The sequence below is a fragment of the Embiotoca jacksoni genome, unplaced genomic scaffold (genome assembly GCF_022577435.1).
Source record: "Embiotoca jacksoni isolate LCO1_2020_lvr unplaced genomic scaffold, fEmbJac1.0.p SCAF_2, whole genome shotgun sequence".
NCBI classification, from domain to species: Eukaryota; Metazoa; Chordata; class Actinopteri; family Embiotocidae; genus Embiotoca; species Embiotoca jacksoni.
The window spans coordinates 3,244,449-3,266,009 of record NW_027185340.1 but is presented as its reverse complement, the minus strand read 5'-3'; the positions used below and the strand labels follow the sequence as shown (position 1 = coordinate 3,266,009).

The 21,561-nt window shown below is 41.7% G+C and overlaps 1 protein-coding gene across 1 annotated transcript in view; it reads right to left on the bottom strand.

Moving 5' to 3' along the window:
* Positions 1-21,561, bottom strand: part of igsf3 (immunoglobulin superfamily, member 3) — a 66,557-nt gene that overhangs the window by 31,608 nt on the left and 13,388 nt on the right. Inside the window, exon 2 of the mRNA XM_069153972.1 lies at positions 18,295-18,675. Within this exon, the coding sequence (XP_069010073.1) occupies positions 18,295-18,675 (381 nt within the window). The remainder of the gene's footprint in view (positions 1-18,294; positions 18,676-21,561) is intronic.

The following is a 21,561-nucleotide window of genomic DNA, read 5'->3' as shown; positions in this document are numbered from 1 at the left end:
TTTTTTTCCTAAAAAAAGGAGGAGGACAATATTCAAATCTTAAATACTCCATGGAAACGGTTCTGAAGAAAAAGTGGACAGTCACCTCTTTTTTGGGGTGGTATTACAGACCATCCAAAATGTGTTTGTCAAACTAACCCTAAATGTGTATCACTCCACTGCTGAAAATAGTGCATTATACAAGGACTACTTATTCCTAAGTAAGGAAAAAAAAAAAAAAAAAAACTGCAGTACCCATCAGTTTTATGACATTATGGAGCCTTTTTTTAAAATGACAGTGTGGATTATGTGTCCTGTTTTTAAAGATTTACAGCCTTATTAAGAATGAATCGGCTTGTGACACTTAAGTCGTTGGGAAAGTTGGAAAGTAGTGAAGGACAGAAAAAAGTTTTGGTTTTTTCATAAAATTCAGAGACGGAAAAAAAAAAAAATGAATGGCAGCAGCCTTATATTAACATGTACCCAATTCTAACCTATCCAAAAACATATAATAAAAACTTCAAAATTAAAAATGGCGGGAACAAATTTGTGTATTTGTGTTCCCAGACTGCTAACCCAAATATTAATACAAACAAACACACAAACACGCACACACACATGCTGACATTATTAATTAGCTTAATAAATTAGAAAACGCCTGATATCTTTGTAGTGTTAAATTAACTTGCTTAATTTCTCAAACTAACCATAGCAAACTAGATAGACAGAGAGCCCAAGTTAACAAAAATGCCTAAATTTTTTTCCACACCTTCGAAACATTCAGCATCACATTTAGTCATTTCACCACAGTGAAAAACTCAGTGGGTGCTCAGTGGAATCAAGTCTTTACCACCCTGAAAGAAATACAAAAATCTTGCAGTTTATGAAAGATTGCAGATCATTTTCCTCATTTGTATATCATTTACAGAGACTGGAATCTCAAAATGCTTACAATTAATGCATTTTCTATCTGTGAATCAGGTAATTTTTGATACTTTCAGATGGAGGTTCTCATGTGGATGTAATTCTGCTTTTATGACTGACACAGAAGCTGTCAATCCTTCATAAATCTTTAAAACTACTCTCTTCCTGCTCTACCTCATCTGCAATTTTTGCTTTCATCTCCCCCTACTCCACCTCTTCCTCAACTCTTTCAGCCCTCTGAAGTGAGTGACGGTTGTCATCCCTCAAGCTGGCCTTTTAAGTCCAGTCACACAGGGATGGAAGTGTGGGGGACACGAGGACACAACAACGGAGGAAAAGGGATTTTGGAAAGATGACATGAGGAGAAAAAGATGATAATTCATGAAGTCGGATCTGCACGCTTTGCATCTATCAAAACTTTTAACATCTCTCTGTAGTGTGTGATTTTGCTATCGAGGTTACAGTGGCAGTAAGAGTTCCTTACAAAAAAAGAGAGGCACCAGAAAATCAAGTGGCAGTGCTGGTTTGTGCATCCATTGGTTTCACATAAGAGAGTTTTTTTTTTTGAAGATAGAACAAAATTAGCACACAGTAAAGATCCAACCACTGATCAGTTTCATTTTTCTGATGTGGCCTTTGTGGAGGATGATTAGGATACTGGAGGTACTGCAGAGAAGCACATTGCCCTCTGGATCTTACCAATGCTGAAAATGTTCAGGCTCTCTCTTTTTCCTTTCAGCAACACAACCAACACATGTACGTACCTACACGGATGTCTTATATTGAACATGTCATTCTAAAACCGTGAGCATTAATCTGCTACGCTGACATCTTTACCTCTGGTTTTATACAAAGTGAGGCCTAAAGGTTATAGAGGCGAGTTTATGATTTGTTAGTTCAACCCCCGCAGCAGCAGTTTAAAGTCTGTTTGGGAAAGTTAAAAAACAGCGGTATCCTCTCCCTCATTAACATCATTGTGGTGCACTTAACCCCAATGAGCTACAGAGTGGCCATCAGATGAGACCGTGGTTGTACAGGGCAGCTGCAGTCATTACTGATGTCAAGTGACAGGGCCTGGCTGACATTTGTCATTACAATTCACGTATTGTTGTACGGGAATGAATCAGCTCTCTGTACACCCAAACATTTGCGCTTCACTTTCGAATAGCCCTCCAAATATCATTTCCAAAAATTTGGAACAACATTATAGCTTAAAATATCACTGCATGCTGTAACATTTATATTTTCCTAAACTGAAACTAATGGCCCAAACCCAAAGAAAGAAAACAATCAAAGCAAGCAAAGTATGGACAGGCAGGCATGTCTATATACTTTTGGCCCTATACTGCGTGCCACTCAACAGTACCACTGCCAAGCACTGCAGATGTTTGGCCACAGCTGAAGTGGTTAACACTTTTCACTGTATAATGACCTTAAGTGTGTGTGTGTGTGTGTGTGTGTGTGTGTGTGTGTGTGTGTGTGTGTGTGTGTGTGTGTGTGTGTGTGTGTGTGTGTGTGTGTGTGTGTGTGTGTGCGCGCGCGTTGCTGCAAAGCAAATGGCCATTTGGCAGAGCCAGTAGGGTAATTATTGTTAATTACTCTGTGAAACTAAGAGTACTGCTGAGAGGGAAACAGAAACGAGTGGGCGATCCTCAGCTCGACTTCATGCGAGTCCAACCTTATCGCTGAGCAGACGTCATTTACTGACCCAGGATGCCTGCAACGTATGCAGGCGTACTGGGGCCAGGAAGTAATACAGGGAGAGATAAATACAGATTTGGTGCCTACACCTGTCTTTTGCATTCTTATTACCCAATATCATGCCCATTCACATCCTCCACTCCTTTGTTCTTCTCTGTGAGAGCTGCTGATGAGTCAGAATGAGGGATGCAATGGTTCAACAGGGAAATTGGGATAGAGCAGGGAAAGTAGGAGGATGAGGAAAGATGGTGAGGATGAAGACAAAGAGATAGGAAAGAAAAGAGCAAAGATGAACAAAGGGGCAATGCTCTTTTTGTTTGATGCTGCACATCCCACTTCACTCACACACACACACCCATTCTCCCTGATTTCAGGGCAGGAAGTGAAAAATGTTCAGATAGAATATTATTATTCTGTTTGTAGCCTATATAAAGATAGTGCACTTGTCATTCCTTCTTCAGTACCCTAAATTCATGCTCACACTAACGGAAATCTGACAAACAACTCACAGAGCGAGCACTTTTTTCAGAGACCGGGAAATCAAGAATGTTTACAAAACACTGTGAGCAAGTAGTAAAGCAAACTCCGACAAACTCAGGTCTACACACCATTCCCAGGAGCCCGTACTGATGATAAAGGACAGGATGTGGAGTAAAAAAACAAGAAAAAACTGGGCAAAGCAAGGAACATGACTTGGATCCATGTGGAGGCCCCCTTTAACAGAGAATAAGAGGGTGGGCGGAAAAAAAAAAAAAAAGAGGAGACAAGAATGGAAGGCTGACGTTTGGGGATCTGAGTCCACAGCAGGAGGTACATCCATAATACAACACACGCACAGGATCAGATGAGCGCTGCACCTAATTGAATCCAAGCTGCAGAACACAACTCCGTCTGCCTATTATCACATGTGTGTTATGTAATTCAAGCTTAAAAGCAGTTGCATTCTATGGACCCAGGGAAATGATTTACCTGTCAAAATGATGTGCTTGTTAATGCGACATTCTCCTGTGAATTTGTGACAATGTGCTGCTTTGGTGCTGTTATTAATACATGTTGTTTCAGTTTCTTATCCTTTTCTGAAAAACAAAATCCACTGTTTACAGAGAATTTATGTTTCTTTTTACCTAAATGCCATTGTTTCCCTGATGAAGACAAGCATGGGCGTAGTAGTAGGTGTTTACCATAAATGAGGTCCTGTTAAGACCACAGTTTAGAAATTCTTCCAGTAAGAAAACACGTGGAGATGAATTGGGCAAACGTAGTAAAAACATATGGGACTATGGTCTCTACAAAACTACTTCTGGGACTGTACTTTTAGAATCCCTATCCAGAATAAACTTCAGTAAACCTCACAAAATTCCTCCTAAAATGAAATAATTGCCTGATTTCAGAAACATGTCGTCATTGTGGTTTCGCTAAATTTGAAGTGTGCTACTGGTCATTTTGGATTAAAATTCTCAGTTAATGGAATTTGAATGGATTTAGAAAGATTTGTTGTGTGCCATGTGACAGCTGTGATTGACAGCTCATCTGCATCTCCCGAACTCCCGCTGAGTCTGACTTTTAGAGTTTCTGTTTAAGGAATAAACTGTGATTTTTCTGCATGTGTCTGTGCTTAAGTCACAGCAAAAAAAAAAAACAACAACCTTGCTGGATGTTCTCATGTAATATTTTGTAAGATTAATCTCTGTAACTGGGAGTCCTGTCCTGTTAGCACAATATAGCTGAAGTAGTTAATACTACAGTGGTGTGTTTCCAGCAAGCTAGCATCTGGTCTGAGGAAGTAGGGTTCATTTAAAGAGTGTGACAGACGGAAGTCCTGCAGTCCTTATTCAGCTTCAAAAAGAGAAGATGGTGCCTCTGGGCTTCAAACCAGCTCTAAATGTAAACCAATGGGTTATGTCACACCTTGTGACGTCCATCATATACAGTCTATGGCTGAAGCTAATAAAATATCAAGATAATGTTAGCTAAGTTTGTTAAAAAATGCCATCATCAGCCTTTTTAATTTTTCCACCCGACTCACTTTACAGCATAAAGGGTTAGGGTTCTCAAATATGCACTAGATGACTATGCTGAAAATTGTAGCTACATCTGCATGTCAAATCAAATTAAAAGGTGGCCAGATCTGCTAATGACACATTATAATAATTACAGGTTGCAACACATCATCGAATAAGAGCCTAATGAGAAAATCTTTTAATAATGTAACATTCAGGTGTTAAAAAAGCAAAATACGTTTTCACTACCGCATACTTACTGTATCTGCACAAAGTCAAAGCCTGCATGCACAGAATGTCTTTTGGTTTTTAAATAGTTCTCGTAAAAATATATCACATTTCTTCTCAAATATTATTTTCCCTCTGCAGATGACAGATGCAGCCTTGTAGTGGGATTAAATGTCCCTGGAAACATTTAGCCCCGTGTTGCAAGCTAACCTTTAACTCTTCTTCCCTTCACATATTTCCTGTGTTTACAATCATGTCATTTAAAAGCAAAAATGCAAAAAGGCCAAGGCACATCTGAGTATTACAGCCATATCAGAGGTGTCACTCTCTTTTTACAGTAACGGTTCAATCTTCAAGGAATATTGTGAAGCACACCAGCCTGCAAATAAAGAAAAAAAACTGAATTTTCTACATTTACTGGAATCTATCAGGACAAAGGCTGCTGGATGCAAAGTAGTGCAGAATAGTAAAGTAACTCTTTATGAATGCATAAGCACTTATTGTTTTATCAGGAACACAGACCTCTAATTGAAAATAAACTCCTATCATATAACCCCATAATGTAAAGTGCCAGATATGTAAATGTTACATAAACAAACTAAAACAAATTAGGCAATAATTTGCTGTTTAAATGGGGCCTTATGAGTTGGATGTCTCACACTATCTGGCCTGATCAAAGAGACTTCCACACTGTCCTATCATATCACACCAAATCCAATCTTCAAAAAATGTGAAGAGAGATGAAATAGAAATCGGAGAGGGGAGGAGGGGCGGCAGCTGAAAGGGTTGAGAGGATATGAGAGATCTTACAGATGCTGTTATGAGATTTCCAGGGAGGAACTCGGAGGTCTCCTGCCAACGGAGCATCACTCTCAGTGGGTGTGTGAGAGTAGGTGTGTGTCCTGCGCTGTAACCGAGGTCACAGTGACTGAAAGGAAAAGGCCTCAATTTAATAAAGGGGTCTCTCAAATCATTTCTTTCTGTCTCCTTGCACCGTCATTCATGTTCAGGCCCCGTGCCATTTTTCAAATCACAATTTTCACTCAGGCTTTCCTCCATCTCCACCACCTCCAATCCAAGCCGCCCTCTCACATCCACACTATCTGGTGAGTTTGCTTCTTTTTTTTTTTTTTTTTTTTTTTTTGACAAGTTACTTGTCCGCATCTAATTATCACTTTTTCCGTTTTTTTTTTTTTTTTTTTTTAAATCAGCCTCATTTCTCTTCCAGCTCGTCCTTTTCGTGTTGGTCTTAGAACACAGGAAGGTGCACATTTATTAGAGTATTAATCTCTACCAGCTTGCACTCTATATACAATCGTCCTTTCCTGCAAGTTAATTAAAAGCTCTGCAGTACTACTATAGTAAATGGAGTAACATCTTCTCTGTGTATGTCAGTGTTTTTGAGAGGGAGCGGGAAACAGGGCTAGGCCCCTCTGCCCATGATGACTCATTATGTCTTAAGGTAGAAGGAGAGGCACATCAAAGTTGGTCAGTTTCACTCTTTCTTACCAACCCACCCGAAAACCCACAGATAGTCGAGCCTGAGGGAACAGCTGCTCTCTGACACACACCGATGAGTGTAAGTGACGTAGGTATTCCCCTCTGCTCGCCAAAAAAAACATCTCCTCCAGAGCCGTGACTCAGCCGTGATGGGTCACAGAATCACACACAGGCCCGAGGGATGTGTTGCTTATTAACGCAATTTTTTTTTTTTTTTTTTTTTTTTTTAAGAACATACAGTAGGTTAATACCAGAACTTACTTGCACAGGATGTGCTGGATTTTAAAACGCACAAATAAGAAGGTTACTAACCCTTTCACAGCATCTTGTTTATATTACTACAGCGTGTTTTGAAAGCATTTCATCCTAACGAACTCTTATTTTCCTACTAATTTTCCAAATACCATAAGCTGAGCTTACACTGAGGGCGGCAGACAACTTCAAGAGATTTAAAAGGAATGACAGCATCTCAGAGTGTATTTTATCTATGACTTCAATTAGGAATATAATGAACATCTAGCACGCACATGATAACGTGAACATACATTAAAAATGGATTGCGTCACTGTATAATGTGAAAGGTGTCCCTATTGAGGACAAACCCAAAGGTGTCGTTGCTCTCCCCATCACCTCTGTAGAACATTATAGCCTCTTTTAGCGTTTTATGCTCTGCAACTAACTATTTTTTCTATTCTATATTCCGTTTACGGCTCTCAGCAGCCTCGTTTCCAGCAGCAGCAGCAGGCAGTCATTTTCTGCTAAAAACTTGAAAACATTACTATATTTTACCAACCCAGCATTCAACTGGCAGAAATACATAGTTGGCAACAAGCTCATGAATATCAGGGGTGAACAAGGAGTTGGTAGAGAGTGGAAAAGAGGTGAGAGGAGAGTAATAATTGGGCCTGATTGCCAAAAACACAACACTAAATGAATTCTAATTGTCAGGACCCAACTGGGGGAAAATACAATAAATTATTACCAGTTTAAAAAATTCTAATGAGTACATACCGAGTCTACCAATTTAACAAACACTGTTGTGCCTTTATTAATAAAGTACAAAGTGTGGCCTTTCCCAAAGAATGGCATGAGGATTAATACCAGCTCTCATCCAAAACAAATACTAAATATATTTTGAAGAAATTAGAAGAAAACTAAGGGACGCACAAAACAAAGCCTTGCTAATACAGTAAATGGGAATAATAGTTGTATATGATACAGTTTATTTGCCCCTTTGTTTGACCAGGTTGCTTGTATGGGCCTTATATGCATGTGTCCAGGTTTTCTCAGAGGCAGTGGTATAACAAAAAGAAAAAGTGGGAGAAGAAAAGAAAAGAAAGATGGGCAGTGAGTGAAGGAGTGGGCTTTGTTATTGTAGCAGGAGAATGGTGACGTGGAGTTAAAAGGCTGAATGTTGTGATAAGAGAGGGATTCATGGTGAGAAGAAGCTTTCAAATATGAGACGCTGTTTACACAAAAGGAGGAAGAGGAGGATTTAACACTAACTGAGATGCACACAAACACACATTGGCGCACACGCTCGTTCATATACACAACGTGACACTAGCTCTAGCTGAGGCCCAGCCAGGAAATGAGCCTGAGTGAGTGTGTTGGGAAGATGGAGAGTAAAGCGACAGATTAAAAGGCAAGGCGTGAGAGGAGGGGTAGTCTGAAGAGAGGTGGGAGTATGAAAGACAAATCTTCCTAAGAGCGTTTGAGAAGAGCTGTGTGCAAAGCTATCGTTGACTGAAATCCTTTAGAGCATCAAAGATTTACTCATCATGCCTAAACACATGAAATATTCCTTCTACTCCCCCCAATTCAGTAACACCCTGTTTTTTTTCTTCCCTATGTTTCTCTTCTTCATCTTCATCAGCTTCAGACCAACTTTATCCTTCTTTCCATCTGTCACTCGCTTTCTTCAGTATTTTCCATCTGCCTGTGTATTCACTGACTTACAGCAAATGCTCTGCAACCAAGAAGACAGAAATACACACTCACACGCCACCCCCATGTGGGTTTGTTTGTCTTCTCCATTGCTGCTGTCCTGGAGGTTGTTAGCACATGTGCAGGGTTTTGCCCCCTGACTGCCAGCATCAGCACAAACACACATCCCAGAGTCATTATCACTTCTATACACACACACACACACACCACAGACACACACACCACAGACACACATGGATGCACAAACGCACATGAACACACCATGTGCAATCATTCGCCTACCTCCCCACTCGTACACTATAAACAGCATTTGTCAAGTATATTATGATTGTAATATTACTGGAGGTGCAAGTATTAAAACTAATAAGCTCCATCCCTGTGCTGCACTTACTGCCGCCGTCCTCCCGCTTTTTCCCCCCTCTTCATACCCCTTAGAGGAGCTCCCACTACCTCCCTTCTTCTCCCCCCTCTGTCGTCACTCCAGCCCCAGATGGTAAAGCACTGTGACCAATTAAAGACTTCCCTGAGGACAGAACCAGTTATAGCCCCAGCCATCTGACCATTTCTGTGTGTGTGTGTGTGTGTGTGTGTGTGTGTGTGTGTGTGTGTGTGTGTGTGCACATAAACCTTATAAAACATGTCAATGTGTTTTAATCAGAGTACAAAGCCTTGCTTTTCGGCCCATTCCACACTTCCCTGAAAAAGGTACACTGGCATACAAGTCCAGGAATAGGCAATCTAAAGCATTTTGTGTGTTGTTTGTGTGCATAAGCACAGTGACATGATCTACACTATCACTACGTTGCATGGCAGAGGTTGAGTGTGAGATTGGCCAGAGGTTCTGTCAGCAGCTGCACATGTGTTGAACAATGTCAGAGAGAGAGAGAGAGAGAGAGAGAGAGAGAGAGAGAGAGAGAGAGAGAGAGAGAGAGAGAGAGAGAGAGAGAGAGAGAGAGGGGAGAGGAGAGTAGAGCTAGGGGAGGTGGGCAGTGCTCAATCACCAGGCATCCATCCAGCAGGGCAGCAGATGAGGGAGCAACTGTCTGTCTGAGCTGCCAGCACTGAAGGGAATTAGGCATATGCCCACCCCATCTCACACACACACACACACACACACACACACACACACACACACACACACACACACACACACACACACACACACACACACACACACATCCCAAAGTGGTCACCCTGGCCAGGGGCACAGGTGGCAGCGTATGTCTGTCGTCTGCCCCGCAGTCAACTGAGAAGGAGGAAGCGGCCATGCCTCTGTCTGTTTGTGTGTGCGGTATTGCGCAATTCATGTCCTTTCTAAAGCTTTTCCATATCTGCGAGTGCGCGCTCATTACTGGAATCCGTACAGCAGATTTTTGATAGTAGCATGTCCCCGAGATGGTCGTCTGACTCATCCGACGTAGACTGTAAGCCTTCCGCTGACCAACCATTTCAACAGACATTCTCCACCCGTTTCAATATCTGCATTCTAATGTTTTCAAAATCCCCGTTGCTACGTGAATCAACGACAACAAGCTATGAGTTAGCAACAGACACACCGAAATTACAAGTTTTGGCAAAGATTTGGATCTTGCAACAGGGCAGGCCTGCTTGGGTTTTTTTTCCGGTCTTTTGCAGGGCTTAAGCCCTTTTAATCCCACGGCTCACCTCCACATGTGCAAATGTTTCACCAAAACAAGTCCCGACACTATTTTGCAAGGTTGTCATGGTTGCGTGTTACTTAGCGCCACCTGAGATGGTTGTGATTGACTTAAAGAAATACCAATAAGACAGAGTATTTTTTGTTTACTCCAAGCAGACCCTCCTCCAGCAGTGTTGGAGCTATTTGAGGGAACAGAGATGGAACTTGAGGGCCATCAGCTTTCCTGCCTCGGTGCTACTCCACAAAAATGATTTAAGCCTCGCAGGCTTCTCCACTTTTACTTTTCACTTCAACGGCAGCACTTAAAAACAGCCCACAGCTGGCTCTCCAAGCCCACACTCAAATCCATGACATCACACGTTTTAACTAAATCTCTGTTTCCCATTGCAAATAATGTGGCTGTGATTGGCATGCTAATGAGGTGGGTGTGATGCTAATCTTTAAACCGCCATCGTCGGCGCCCCCCACCTCCTTGTGCCTTTCTTGCCACAGGCCTGTGAACAAGGACTACTTCAGAATGTCCACCTCCCACTACTTCAGAATGTCCACCTCACACTACTTCAGGATGTCCACCTCACACTACTTCAGAATGTCCACCTCACACTACTTCAGGATGTCCACCTCACACTACTTCAGGATGTCCACCTCACACTACTTCAGAATGTCCACCTCACACTACTTCAGGATGTCCACCTCACACTACTTCAGAATGTCCACCTCACACTACTTCAGGATGTCCACCTCACACTACTTCAGGATGTCCACCTCACACTACTTCAGAATGTCCACCTCACACTACTTCAGAATGTCCACCTCACACTACTTCAGGATGTCCACCTCACACTACTTCAGAATGTCCACCTCACACTACTTCAGAATGTCCACCTCACACTACTTCAGGATGTCCACCTCACACTACTTCAGGATGTCCACCTCACACTACTTCAGGATGTCCACCTCACACTACTTCAGGATGTCCACCTCACACTACTTCAGGATGTCCACCTCACACTACTTCAGGATGTCCACCTCACACTACTTCAGGATGTCCACCTCACACTACTTCAGGATGTCCACCTCACACTACTTCAGGATGAGGACCGAAACTTCCAAAATCAAAACTAAATTGACATGCCGTTAAATGTGACTAAAATAATACCACAAATAAATGTCGGCATTAATCAATTGATAATTGATCAATAATTGCTGCCCCCACTCCCCCCCCTTCCCCCCCCCCCCACCGTGCTCAGATAAAGCTTAAAAGCAAACGAGGCTATTACACCGCAAGTTCCAGTCTTTCCTAACGTGAATACAAACACTCGTGAGCACATTCATTCACGTCGGTATTCATTCTGAATTCATATTCAAACCGTGTCTTCGCTCAGTTAATCTCACAGAGAAGAACCAGCGGGCCCCTGAGGGTTAGCGCTTAGCTAAGCTAATCAAATCAACCGGAGGAAAAGTGGCGCATCTTCAGCCCCGTTATATAAACATCAATAAACATATACACCTAAACGCACACCAACAAATACACAAACACACACACACACGTGCATTTTGCCATATTGTAATTTGTTAACATATTAAATCCTTTAATTAGCCTAGCTCAGCGTGGGTGATGAGCTAAATGCAGAGATCACAGACATCATTTATATTTTCCTAAGTGTAACAGTCAAAATATGCAAGGCAGTGTACGCCTGAAAGAGCATCCGTGGAGCATTTAGAGTCATGTTTAATACAAAAATCACTTCACAATTGGTCCATCATACTCTTTAGCAGCAATATTTGGAGCAAGAGGTAGGGCATGCATGCTATGGAGGTATTTGCAGTTCCAGTAGGTCCCTTCATTTCAAAATTGGATCCGAAGACGGATTTTTGACAACCTCCAAATGATATTCTGTGTAACCTGGTAGCGTTGTGTGAACGGATCCCAGCTGACATAATCATCATGATCTGTTTTCAGGTCAGGTTCTGGATTGGGTCTAAAACTTTGCACCCGTGAAAGTCAGTTGTTACTTTGGTCCCTTTTGACTTTGGCAGTGTTCACGGATAATTTGTCCAAAATCCAAAATGCCCTCTGGCTAAATTTATCTTCAGAGTTTAAAACCACTGCTTCGACAGCGTCAAAGAGCCAGATGTGATTTTGACCTTTTTGTAATGAGATAATGCATCTAAAGATAAACTGAAAATGCAGTGGCTCCTTCAAAACTAAATGAATTGCCAACTTTATGAGGCCGTAGGACTGGTCTCAAAATAATAAAATTTGGAGTACATTTTGTTTCTCTCACTTATCCACCACACCTGTAGATACAGTATTGTACAGCTTGTCCTACAAGCCCAAGTATCACGGTGTCTGGTATATCCTGTTCAGCACAGTTTTACTCGCGGTGCTACATGTTCTATTCAGCAGTTGTATTGTGTACCGCAGTGATCCGCTGGGTTGTTAAAGCCCTCTTCAGTGATGTTCAGTAGAAAGTGTGCGCTCCGATGGGAGCACTACAGCACCGTCCCTTTCAGACTCAATTATGGTTGTGACATCTGTCCTGACTGACAGCTCAACACAGTGTGTAACTGCAACTGTGTTGGTGTTTCCAGTGTGTATAAGTGTGCATCGGTGTATGCTGGGTCAGAGTGGCAGTAATGTTATTGAGCAGGAAGCCTTGTCCGCTAAAGTAGATGGGATGTGCAAGGAAATGACGAGCCAGACATAGCGATAAAATCTCTTTCCATTTGGAGTCCTGCCTGGTCTGCAGCTTACAAGCAGTTTGTGCATACACACACACACAAGTATATCTCCGTGCTTGTGAGGACACTCGTAGACATAATGCACTCCTTAGCTCCCCACTCTAACTTTGCAACTAAATCCCAACCTTTGCGCCAAGATAAACTTAATTCTAATCTTAACACTAACGCCAAGTTTAACTCTCAGAAAGCCCTTTGAAAGTGTGAGGACCAGAGAAAAAAAAAGTTACAACAGAACACAGAAACATCCTCGCCTGATGGTTTCATGCTACACACAACGGACAGGAAGATGTGTATACATACACGTGACAAAAAAAGGAAATGTAATTATAAAAGAACCTTGGAGGTGATAGAAAGGCCAGAGAGAGGGAGGAGAGACAAAATGCTTCAGTAAGTCACGGGCTTGTGCTCCCAATCAATACCAAGAGATACAACTCCTCTTGTCTATTCATCTACACTTTCTCTTCTCTATTCACCTTTTTCTCCAGCAGACAATGTCTTACTATCATTTTTTTTGTCGACACAGGGTTTTTTTTATCCTTATGTCTTAAAAAAAAAAAAAAAAAAGGAGAAGAAATCCTACCCTCCTATTTTTCTCCCTCCATTCTTCCTTCTATGTCTTTATCCAATCACTGGTTTCCTTCCCGATCTTACGTGTCGATCACCACCATCCTTTCTCCCGTGATAAAGCTCAAAGAGCAGCTGTATTGACAAAACCATATACCTGCATGACCAACACCGACTTGAGGCCGAGTCAGGGACTGGGAATCCAATCTGGAGCTTTCAATTGACGGAGCGAGCAGTATTCAGATGGGGAGACAGCGTGGAGAATAGGGAAAATGGAGGCGGGGTCTCTGTGTCACCCAGTGTAAAAGATGGAATGCGAGATGACATCTTCCCATTTGGTCCATCTCATTAAGTGAAGTAGAGAAGTGCAGCTTGGCAGCGTCAACTCCCTCGCGAAAAGAAAGGCAGGGGAGACACACAAATCAGACACACACACCTACACACACACACACACACACACACACACACACTCAATGCTGAGCTCAGCAGAAGCATGATTCAGCCTCTCCGACTGACTTTGTATGTTTAACAGTGCAAGAAAAATCAACATTCTTGTTCTTTGCCCTCTACATGAACACCCACACAGTTTGCCTTCACATAGTCACATGCACACCGAAAAGATAACTGTCCTTTGACCTCAGAAGGCACTGCTTCAGTCCATAAACAGATTTTTAGCTTACACTGGGTCCCCACCTTCATCAGGTGAAAGGATTCTTTTTTTCCTATCAAGACGGAATTAAATGGCCGCTATGTTATGGGCCAAAAAATAATGAAAATAAAGTGTATGACTTGAGATGTGTGGCAATTTGCCATGGCTTGTTATTTGCCAAATAGTTTTCCCTAATTGAAATTCCTAGGTTGCATCTCTACCCTTTTCCTTCCCCGAATCTCCTCAATTTGTGCTGGCTAATTGCATTTAGAACTTGTGTGGTGGTTCGTAACTGCATTAACCTAAGGAGTCACATCAGGCAGAGACTATTTAAAACACACCCCTATAGCAGCAGTTGTATTGTGGGTAATGCCTCGGGGAGGTGTAACCAATCACATTGAAGTGAGGAAGAGCTCATCATTTATTGGTCACACACTCTATTCAGCATCGCTCCACTACCTATTTCCAATACGACTGCTTCTTTCCCCATTCCTCTCTTTTTCAATTTCCTGCCTTTTCACACCATCCATCTACCTTTCTTTTTCTTCAAAACCACAAGCTGCCAAACTTATTTTTTTTCTAGTGTCACACATCTGAAGATGGACGTCTTCTTCCTCTCTCTCGTCCAGCGGATGTGAAAGAAGCGAGAGATCGCCTTTGTTCCAAGATTCCCCAAGCTTTGGCTCTCCAGCTTTATTACCATATTACTACAGGACAGGAAACGGACGACTACTGCCAAATGCGGAGGCTAGAATCTGTGCATCTGCCAGCACAATGACTCCTATGGAGCATTGTATGACAGCGAGGGTATATGGGAGCTTCAGAAGTAAGAGCAGTGTGTCTCAGCGAGGGCTTGTTGTTCTGCTAGCTGTTGGACACGCTCACATACAGGCTGGTGCGTAGGATAAGGACAACCATGATGGCCATGTCAGGCTGTTGTCCTTTTCTTCTGCAATCTGATGAGTAGGAGGAAGTCAAACAGGCACACACAAAAACAAATGTACAAACAAGCACACAGAAACGTGCACGCAAGTGCAACAGACTGAGCTTAGTCAAACCCTAACTTGAGAAAGTGGAGGTGTGCAAAGCGGAACTACAAGAGATCTTTGACTTTAAACCGCTTCAAAACATCCAGGTTCAATGCGTCACTTTTGTAACAGAACCACTAACAATGGAGCACAAACAACATCCACTACTGCAGTAAAAAGACAAACAAAGAGTGTGAGAAATAATTACAAAAGCAAAGAAAAAAATGTCACACTGATACATTTGTGTGAGATTAATGACATGCTTTATTTTGATGAAAATGGCAAGTTTTGGTGTACTCCTCTCAGTTTGTCAAAATAGTAAAGCGCTGTAAACACCAAAAACATGTAAACATGATTATTATTATGTTATTGTAGGTTTCTGTGTTTTCAAGGTCAATTCTTGCTAAAAGTTAAAAAAAAAAAAAAAAAAAAAACAACACAAGTGATTTTTTTTTTTTGGGCCATGTGGCGTCAACAGGAACAACACAGTGACTTTCTCACCTTATGAAGTAGATATAGGAAATGTGTTAGTTTCCTATTTACACATCCAACCAACATTAACATATAAAGTGATGTGTCTGGTCACCCGATTAGTGAAAGTCCTTTATTCACCTGACTTTTTGCTCCAATTTTGGTCTCTACCATTTTCTTTGGTAAATAACTGGTGCTTTGGCTTCAGAATGCTCCACTATGTTCACCAGCTAGTTGCTAAATGTGTCTGTTTATTGTTTGGTGGTGCTCTAGTAGCTTATAGTGTGTTTTTAGAGATTCTTCATTAGGGAAAACAATTGCCTGCTACAGCTGGAGACAAGCCAGTAAGCTTTTCCTGCGTTCCCATTTAGAATCTTGGGAGGAAAATTACAGACGAAATGTCAAATCAAACCGTTTTCTGTATTTCATAATAATGATGTTCCATCATCTCGGCGCCACTCCCTGATTTAGTGGACATGATCCAGAATGTGTGCTCTGATGCCCAATTATTCTTTTCACATGTGAAGTATTACAGCATTGCCTAAGGCCTTATTGGTGCTTAGAGGCTGAACAGAGCTACATTTTCATTTGATTAATCTAGGTTTAGTATCACAGAGGGCATACAAAAATTTAAAAAAAAAACACTCTAACTGCTCACTCCCTTAAAAAGAAGCATACAAATAGAAACTGGTATCGTCTTTCCAGGCAATTAACCACACGTACAGCCGGGGTGTCCGATTCTATGTGACAGACAATGCAACACATGAAAACATTAAGTCATAGACGGTGTCCAGGTGTACTGCTGAAACTGTTCACCTCCTCAGGCAGCAGGTATTAAGTTCCACTTTAAAACCCTACCCTGCTCTTTGTACTGAAAGGTGACAGTGGACCAAACACATCACTGTGAGTAAGACTTAATGTAGTGCTCAGGGCACAGATTACAGCACCCCTACAATTAACCCAACCACCCTATCGCCAGACACTCACACAGACATATCCACTCTGTCTGCCCTTCTATCTTATATCCTTCCTCCACGTATTTCCATCATAATACTCCCCGCTTATGGTTGTCCTTTAACATCACCCTTGAAACACACATGCCAAAATGCAGAATTAGCAAAGGGCTTTTTATTTTAACGCTACTACCTTTAATATTTTAGAATTAGAGCAAATTAGACAAAGAAGCCAGTGCTCATGAATGAAGAAAGTGACATGACAGTAAGGCACACAGAAGAATTGGGGAAGAGAGGCGCAATAGGATCGTTGTCAAGGGCCTGTTTGCTCGCAAGAAGGCGTGCAGCTGCCAGAGGATCCCAGGGGGCCGCTGGTGCATAGCAGAGAAAAGAGTGGAGAGACCCCGCTGCATGCCCCTGACCTTTGAAACTGGGTTAAGAGGTTAGAGACACAGAAAGAGGCTCAGATAACAGTCCCTCAACACCTCTGCTCTCACCCACTGTTCAGCTCTCTCTCTCTCTCTCACACACAGATCTATAAATACTGTGTGCTATCACGGTGCACTGCAACGGAGCCCTGCCCCACATTCAGTCCATACTGCACACACCAGAAAGTACAGCTGCCGAGGCTCTAATAATAAAACCTCTGTCATAACGTAACAATGAAATACTGACCAGAAAGAAAGAAAGCATACAAATATCTGTATTCCTCAGCTCACAGTGCCACACAGTGACTTGGATACACTGGGAGGCAAGTGCAACTCCAACTTTCAGCCCTAGACATTTGGTTTGCACTGTGACCTTAAGAGAAAGGTCAGCCATGTGAAGGACACAGGCACGAAGCTATGGAAGGAATGGAATCTGCAACTATGCCAGCTGTGCCTTCAGTACTGCGGGCCTTTTTGGGTAGATCTGCATATGACTCCGACAAAGAAGGAGTTGGAAGAGGGAAACTTGTGCTACTGTTTGAAACAGTCACACATCCTGTGTGTGTGTGTGTGTGTGTGTGTGTGTGTGTGTGTGTGTGTGTGTGTGTGTGTGTGTGTGTGTGTGTGTGTGTGTGTGTGTCATTATGAGCCTGGTTTTCCCCGCTCTGAACAGGTGGGATTGTGTGGCACTGGAGGGGCACTTCCTCTGACACTCGATCCAGAGGGCGTGATTTTTAGATTTTATATTAGTTATCACCCTGACTGTCATTGACTTACAAACCACTAACAATAAGACATCACATTGAGTTCACAAACTGCTGAAAGCCCCAAGTCCCTTCAGGGCCCCAAAGGCCCTAGGTCAAAAATAGTATTTTAAATGTGTTAAGAGAAATGGACATAAAACACAATATCTAGTGAATTGAAAGGTTCGGCATTGTTATGTCATCACAAGGGCCAGTTTAGTGTTGAGCCCTGAGTCACAATCTAGTTTTTAGAGCTTTCTAGTTTCATTGATAAAACATTTACATGGTGAATCAAGCAAAAATAAAAATGCATGTTTAATCAAATCACCCCTGACTAACTGACACACAGTAAACTTGAGGCAGGACATGTTACATTTTTGGGAATGAAGTTGCAAAGTCTACTAGCAGATTAATCTGGCCTTGAAGATAATGGAAATAGCATATGCAATGCATTGTAACACTGCTACAAAGGTTACATGAGCGCTAGTGAAATACCTCTGTGTTTGAAAGGTGCTACAGTATACAAGTGGACTGGCCTTGACAAGGCTGAAGGCCAATTCAAAATAAAAAAAAAAAATCCAATATGTTTGTGTATGTCTTATACGCTGCAAGGTCATGTGAAAAAATGTGTGTCCTTTGCTGGCAGAGCACGAAATACAAAACATTGTTCTCTAGCACAGTAAGTGGCCATCTCCACCTATATTTACAGCTTTATCTGCAGCAACAAGATGTGGTTTATCTCTACATTGAATGTGTGTGTGCTTAGAGACTCACCAGTGAGGTTGGTGCGTGCGCTGTAGGATCCCAGGTACCGCCCATCAGTGTTGGGCGTGTAACATTCAAACAGACCCTGGTCCTTGGCCTGCACTTTGGTGATGTGGAGCACAGCCGAGTCCCGGCTCAGCCTCTCCACAAAGATCTCTTTACTATTCACCCTCTGGGCGTAGAGAGCATAGGCATAGTTTGCCTGAGCCGTGCTCACAATGCGGATCTCCCGGTCTGGTACTGATGGCAGGTACATGGACCACTCAAAGTCCTGCTCTACGCCGTCTTTGTAGCCCGTCACGTTGCACCAGATGGTCACATGGGAGCCCTCAGTCCGTACCAGCGGTCCACTCTGCACCGTCACCACTCTCTGAGCCACAGCAACACCAGCTACAGATGGAGGTGGGAAGAGAAAGAGATGGAGAGGACAAAAAGAAAGAAAGAAAGAAAGAAAGAAAGAAAGAAAGAAAGAAAGAAAGAAAGAAAGAAAGAATGATATGGTGAGGGCAGGGAGAAAGGAGAAAGAGAACATGGGTTACAAAACTGCAGTTTAAATATTTAGCTTTGGCAGAGTTTACGCACCCCACATCTCCCTGGAAATACAGAAACAGCATGACATGTGCAACTAAGCATTCTGGAGAGTGCTTACTGAGGTTGAAGTGCACACGTACGCTCACACAAACACTTTTTGAACACCAAAAGCCACTTAAAAAAAATTCACAGTAACTCTTTTTTAACAGCTGTCGTCTAATCACGCTCACTGCTATTACACAGTCACATGTTAACCCTTCACCACAAGGACAGCAGCGTGGCTGTACTACACTGGAGGTGAGAGGCAGCCATCTGGGAGTTGGAAGAGAGGTCAGTATGAGCTGGTAAAACACCAGTGGGGCATATTAAAGTGTGTCAAGCTGCACAGAGTATTTACTTTTTTTTTTTTACATGGATAATAAATACTGTTATCCCTAATCTTAAGTCCTCATCATGATTCCTGAGCAAGGATGTGTGGAGACTACAGATTACAGTCAAATGGATAAATCAGCAGAGCTGATATTATTGACAAATATTTTGGTTATTGCCAGCCTTTTAGAATAGTAATGCCAAATATACTTTATGGTTGTGGTCATTTAAAAAGGTTTAACCATTACATTCAATAACTTGTCTACCAGACAGCACTGATGGGTTTATTTTTTTTTAACTGTATTTCTCCCACACAGTCCACATCTCGGTCAGGGGGATCGTAACCGTAATGTTTGCATAATTGTCATATGTTTGTGTACAAAATTGAGTATCAGTTAATATAATGTCACCAGAGTTTTTAAACTCTCAATATGTGACTAAGCACATTGCGAACTGAAAAATATGTGCTGTCCTTATTAATTCAGAATTACAAATCTGGGCACCAAATGGATTTTTTGAAAATGCCAGAAGGGGCAGTTTAATTACATACATTAACACAGCGGTCAAAACTGCTACCACTTAAATCACCATATAATTTATCCTGTACACGCACTGTACTCATCTATCGGTCTATCATTTGAATTTTGAAAATAAAAGATGCAGGGATCTGAGAAGGATAAACTTCAAAACACCATGCTTTCAGATGTATTACGTTTGAGGGGAATAAATAAGAAATCCTCTTTGGTCAAATGCTGATCTCTTTTAAACAAAATAATTATTAGAGTGAACCACAAACCATGTAATGAGTATTGCAACCATCTGTGAGGAGACTGTATGGTGTAAAAGCCCCTTGCAGACACACACACCACACACACACACACACACACACACACACACACACACACACACACACACACACACACACACACACACACACACACACACACACACAGAGAACATTCACCATTCAGGGAACAACTACAAACATCCCTCTCATTGGGGCCGGAGACAACAGAGCATTTACACATACCCCAAATCCAGACAGAGTGACAAGTACACTGTTTCCTGTCTGCACAAGCAACTGGGGATTGCAGCTGTGTGTGTGTGTGTGTGTGTGTGTGTGTGTGTGTGTGTGTGTGTGTGTGTGTGTGTGTGTGTGTGTGTGTGTGTGTGTGTGTGTGTGTGTGTGTGTGTGTGTGTGTATAAATCTGTGAGAGGCTGTGTCTGTGGGCACATTGCTCAGCATTAATAATTCACCAGAACAACTTTTTAAACTTTAACATCCACGCTCTTCTCACACTTTCACTGCACCCCTGTTCTTCCATTCACTGTTATTTTTGTGGGTCCATTTAAACCTATGTACGTGTTTCCAAGTGAAAAAAAACACACGTGACTCCTGTGAATGTGTATCAGGATCCAAGGTTATCCTGTTGAAAAATTAAATCATTTTTTCAAGATTTAGTTCACTATCAAACGGAGGAGAATGGGAGGAAGGGACGTAATCATTTTGTTAAATGTGTATATATTTATGAGTGTATTATTTAAGCAAACATGTATATCTGATTGTGTGCATCACATGTCTTTTTCCTTCCTTCCTGCGCTTCCTGAGCTTCAGGTGTTTTGCTTCCTTTCTGGGTAACATCCTTCTCATGAGCAAGTAAAATCCTTACAAATCTACAATTTATTTTAGAGTCCCTCACATGAATATGATTTGAATATTTTCACAGCGGCATACCAAAGTGAAAACTCATTAATGTAATAACTCCTTATGGCATGATTTCTCCCAAAGAACCCCCACAGGACTAATCAGGCAATGATTTATGCAGCAACTACAAGTTTGTTAACCCCCTCGAAAGAAAAGAAAAAAATGTTCTTTGTCAATCATCGGCATCTCGGATATCTCTTTGTTGTGGCAGGAACATCAATTAATACTCTAAAGTTAATATATAAAGACAATACATAATTACAGAAATACCGTGAAATAATAGAAACTATCACTGCAAATGTCACCAGCCCCTCCATCCGATAAGTCCCTATATAAATATTTTAGGAATAATTTCGGAACTGTTGCCTCAAAATGATAAACGGAGTTAACAAGTGTTCCCAATGTATTTTTAATAATTCTGTACTTGTTATTGCCCTCATGCACATTGCTTACATTTGTCATGCATTCTTGAGTGCATGCATTTTTCATGTTGAATAATATCTCTCGCCATCTCCTGATGCTTTGTTTGCAAAAATATAATCAATAACAAATAATGCATTTAGACCAGTAGTTTTTTGTTTGCACATAGAAATGAAACGGAATAAATAAGGCACTTAAGAAACAAAATATATACCCTCAGATTTATAAGGAGCCTCCAGGGGGTCATGTGC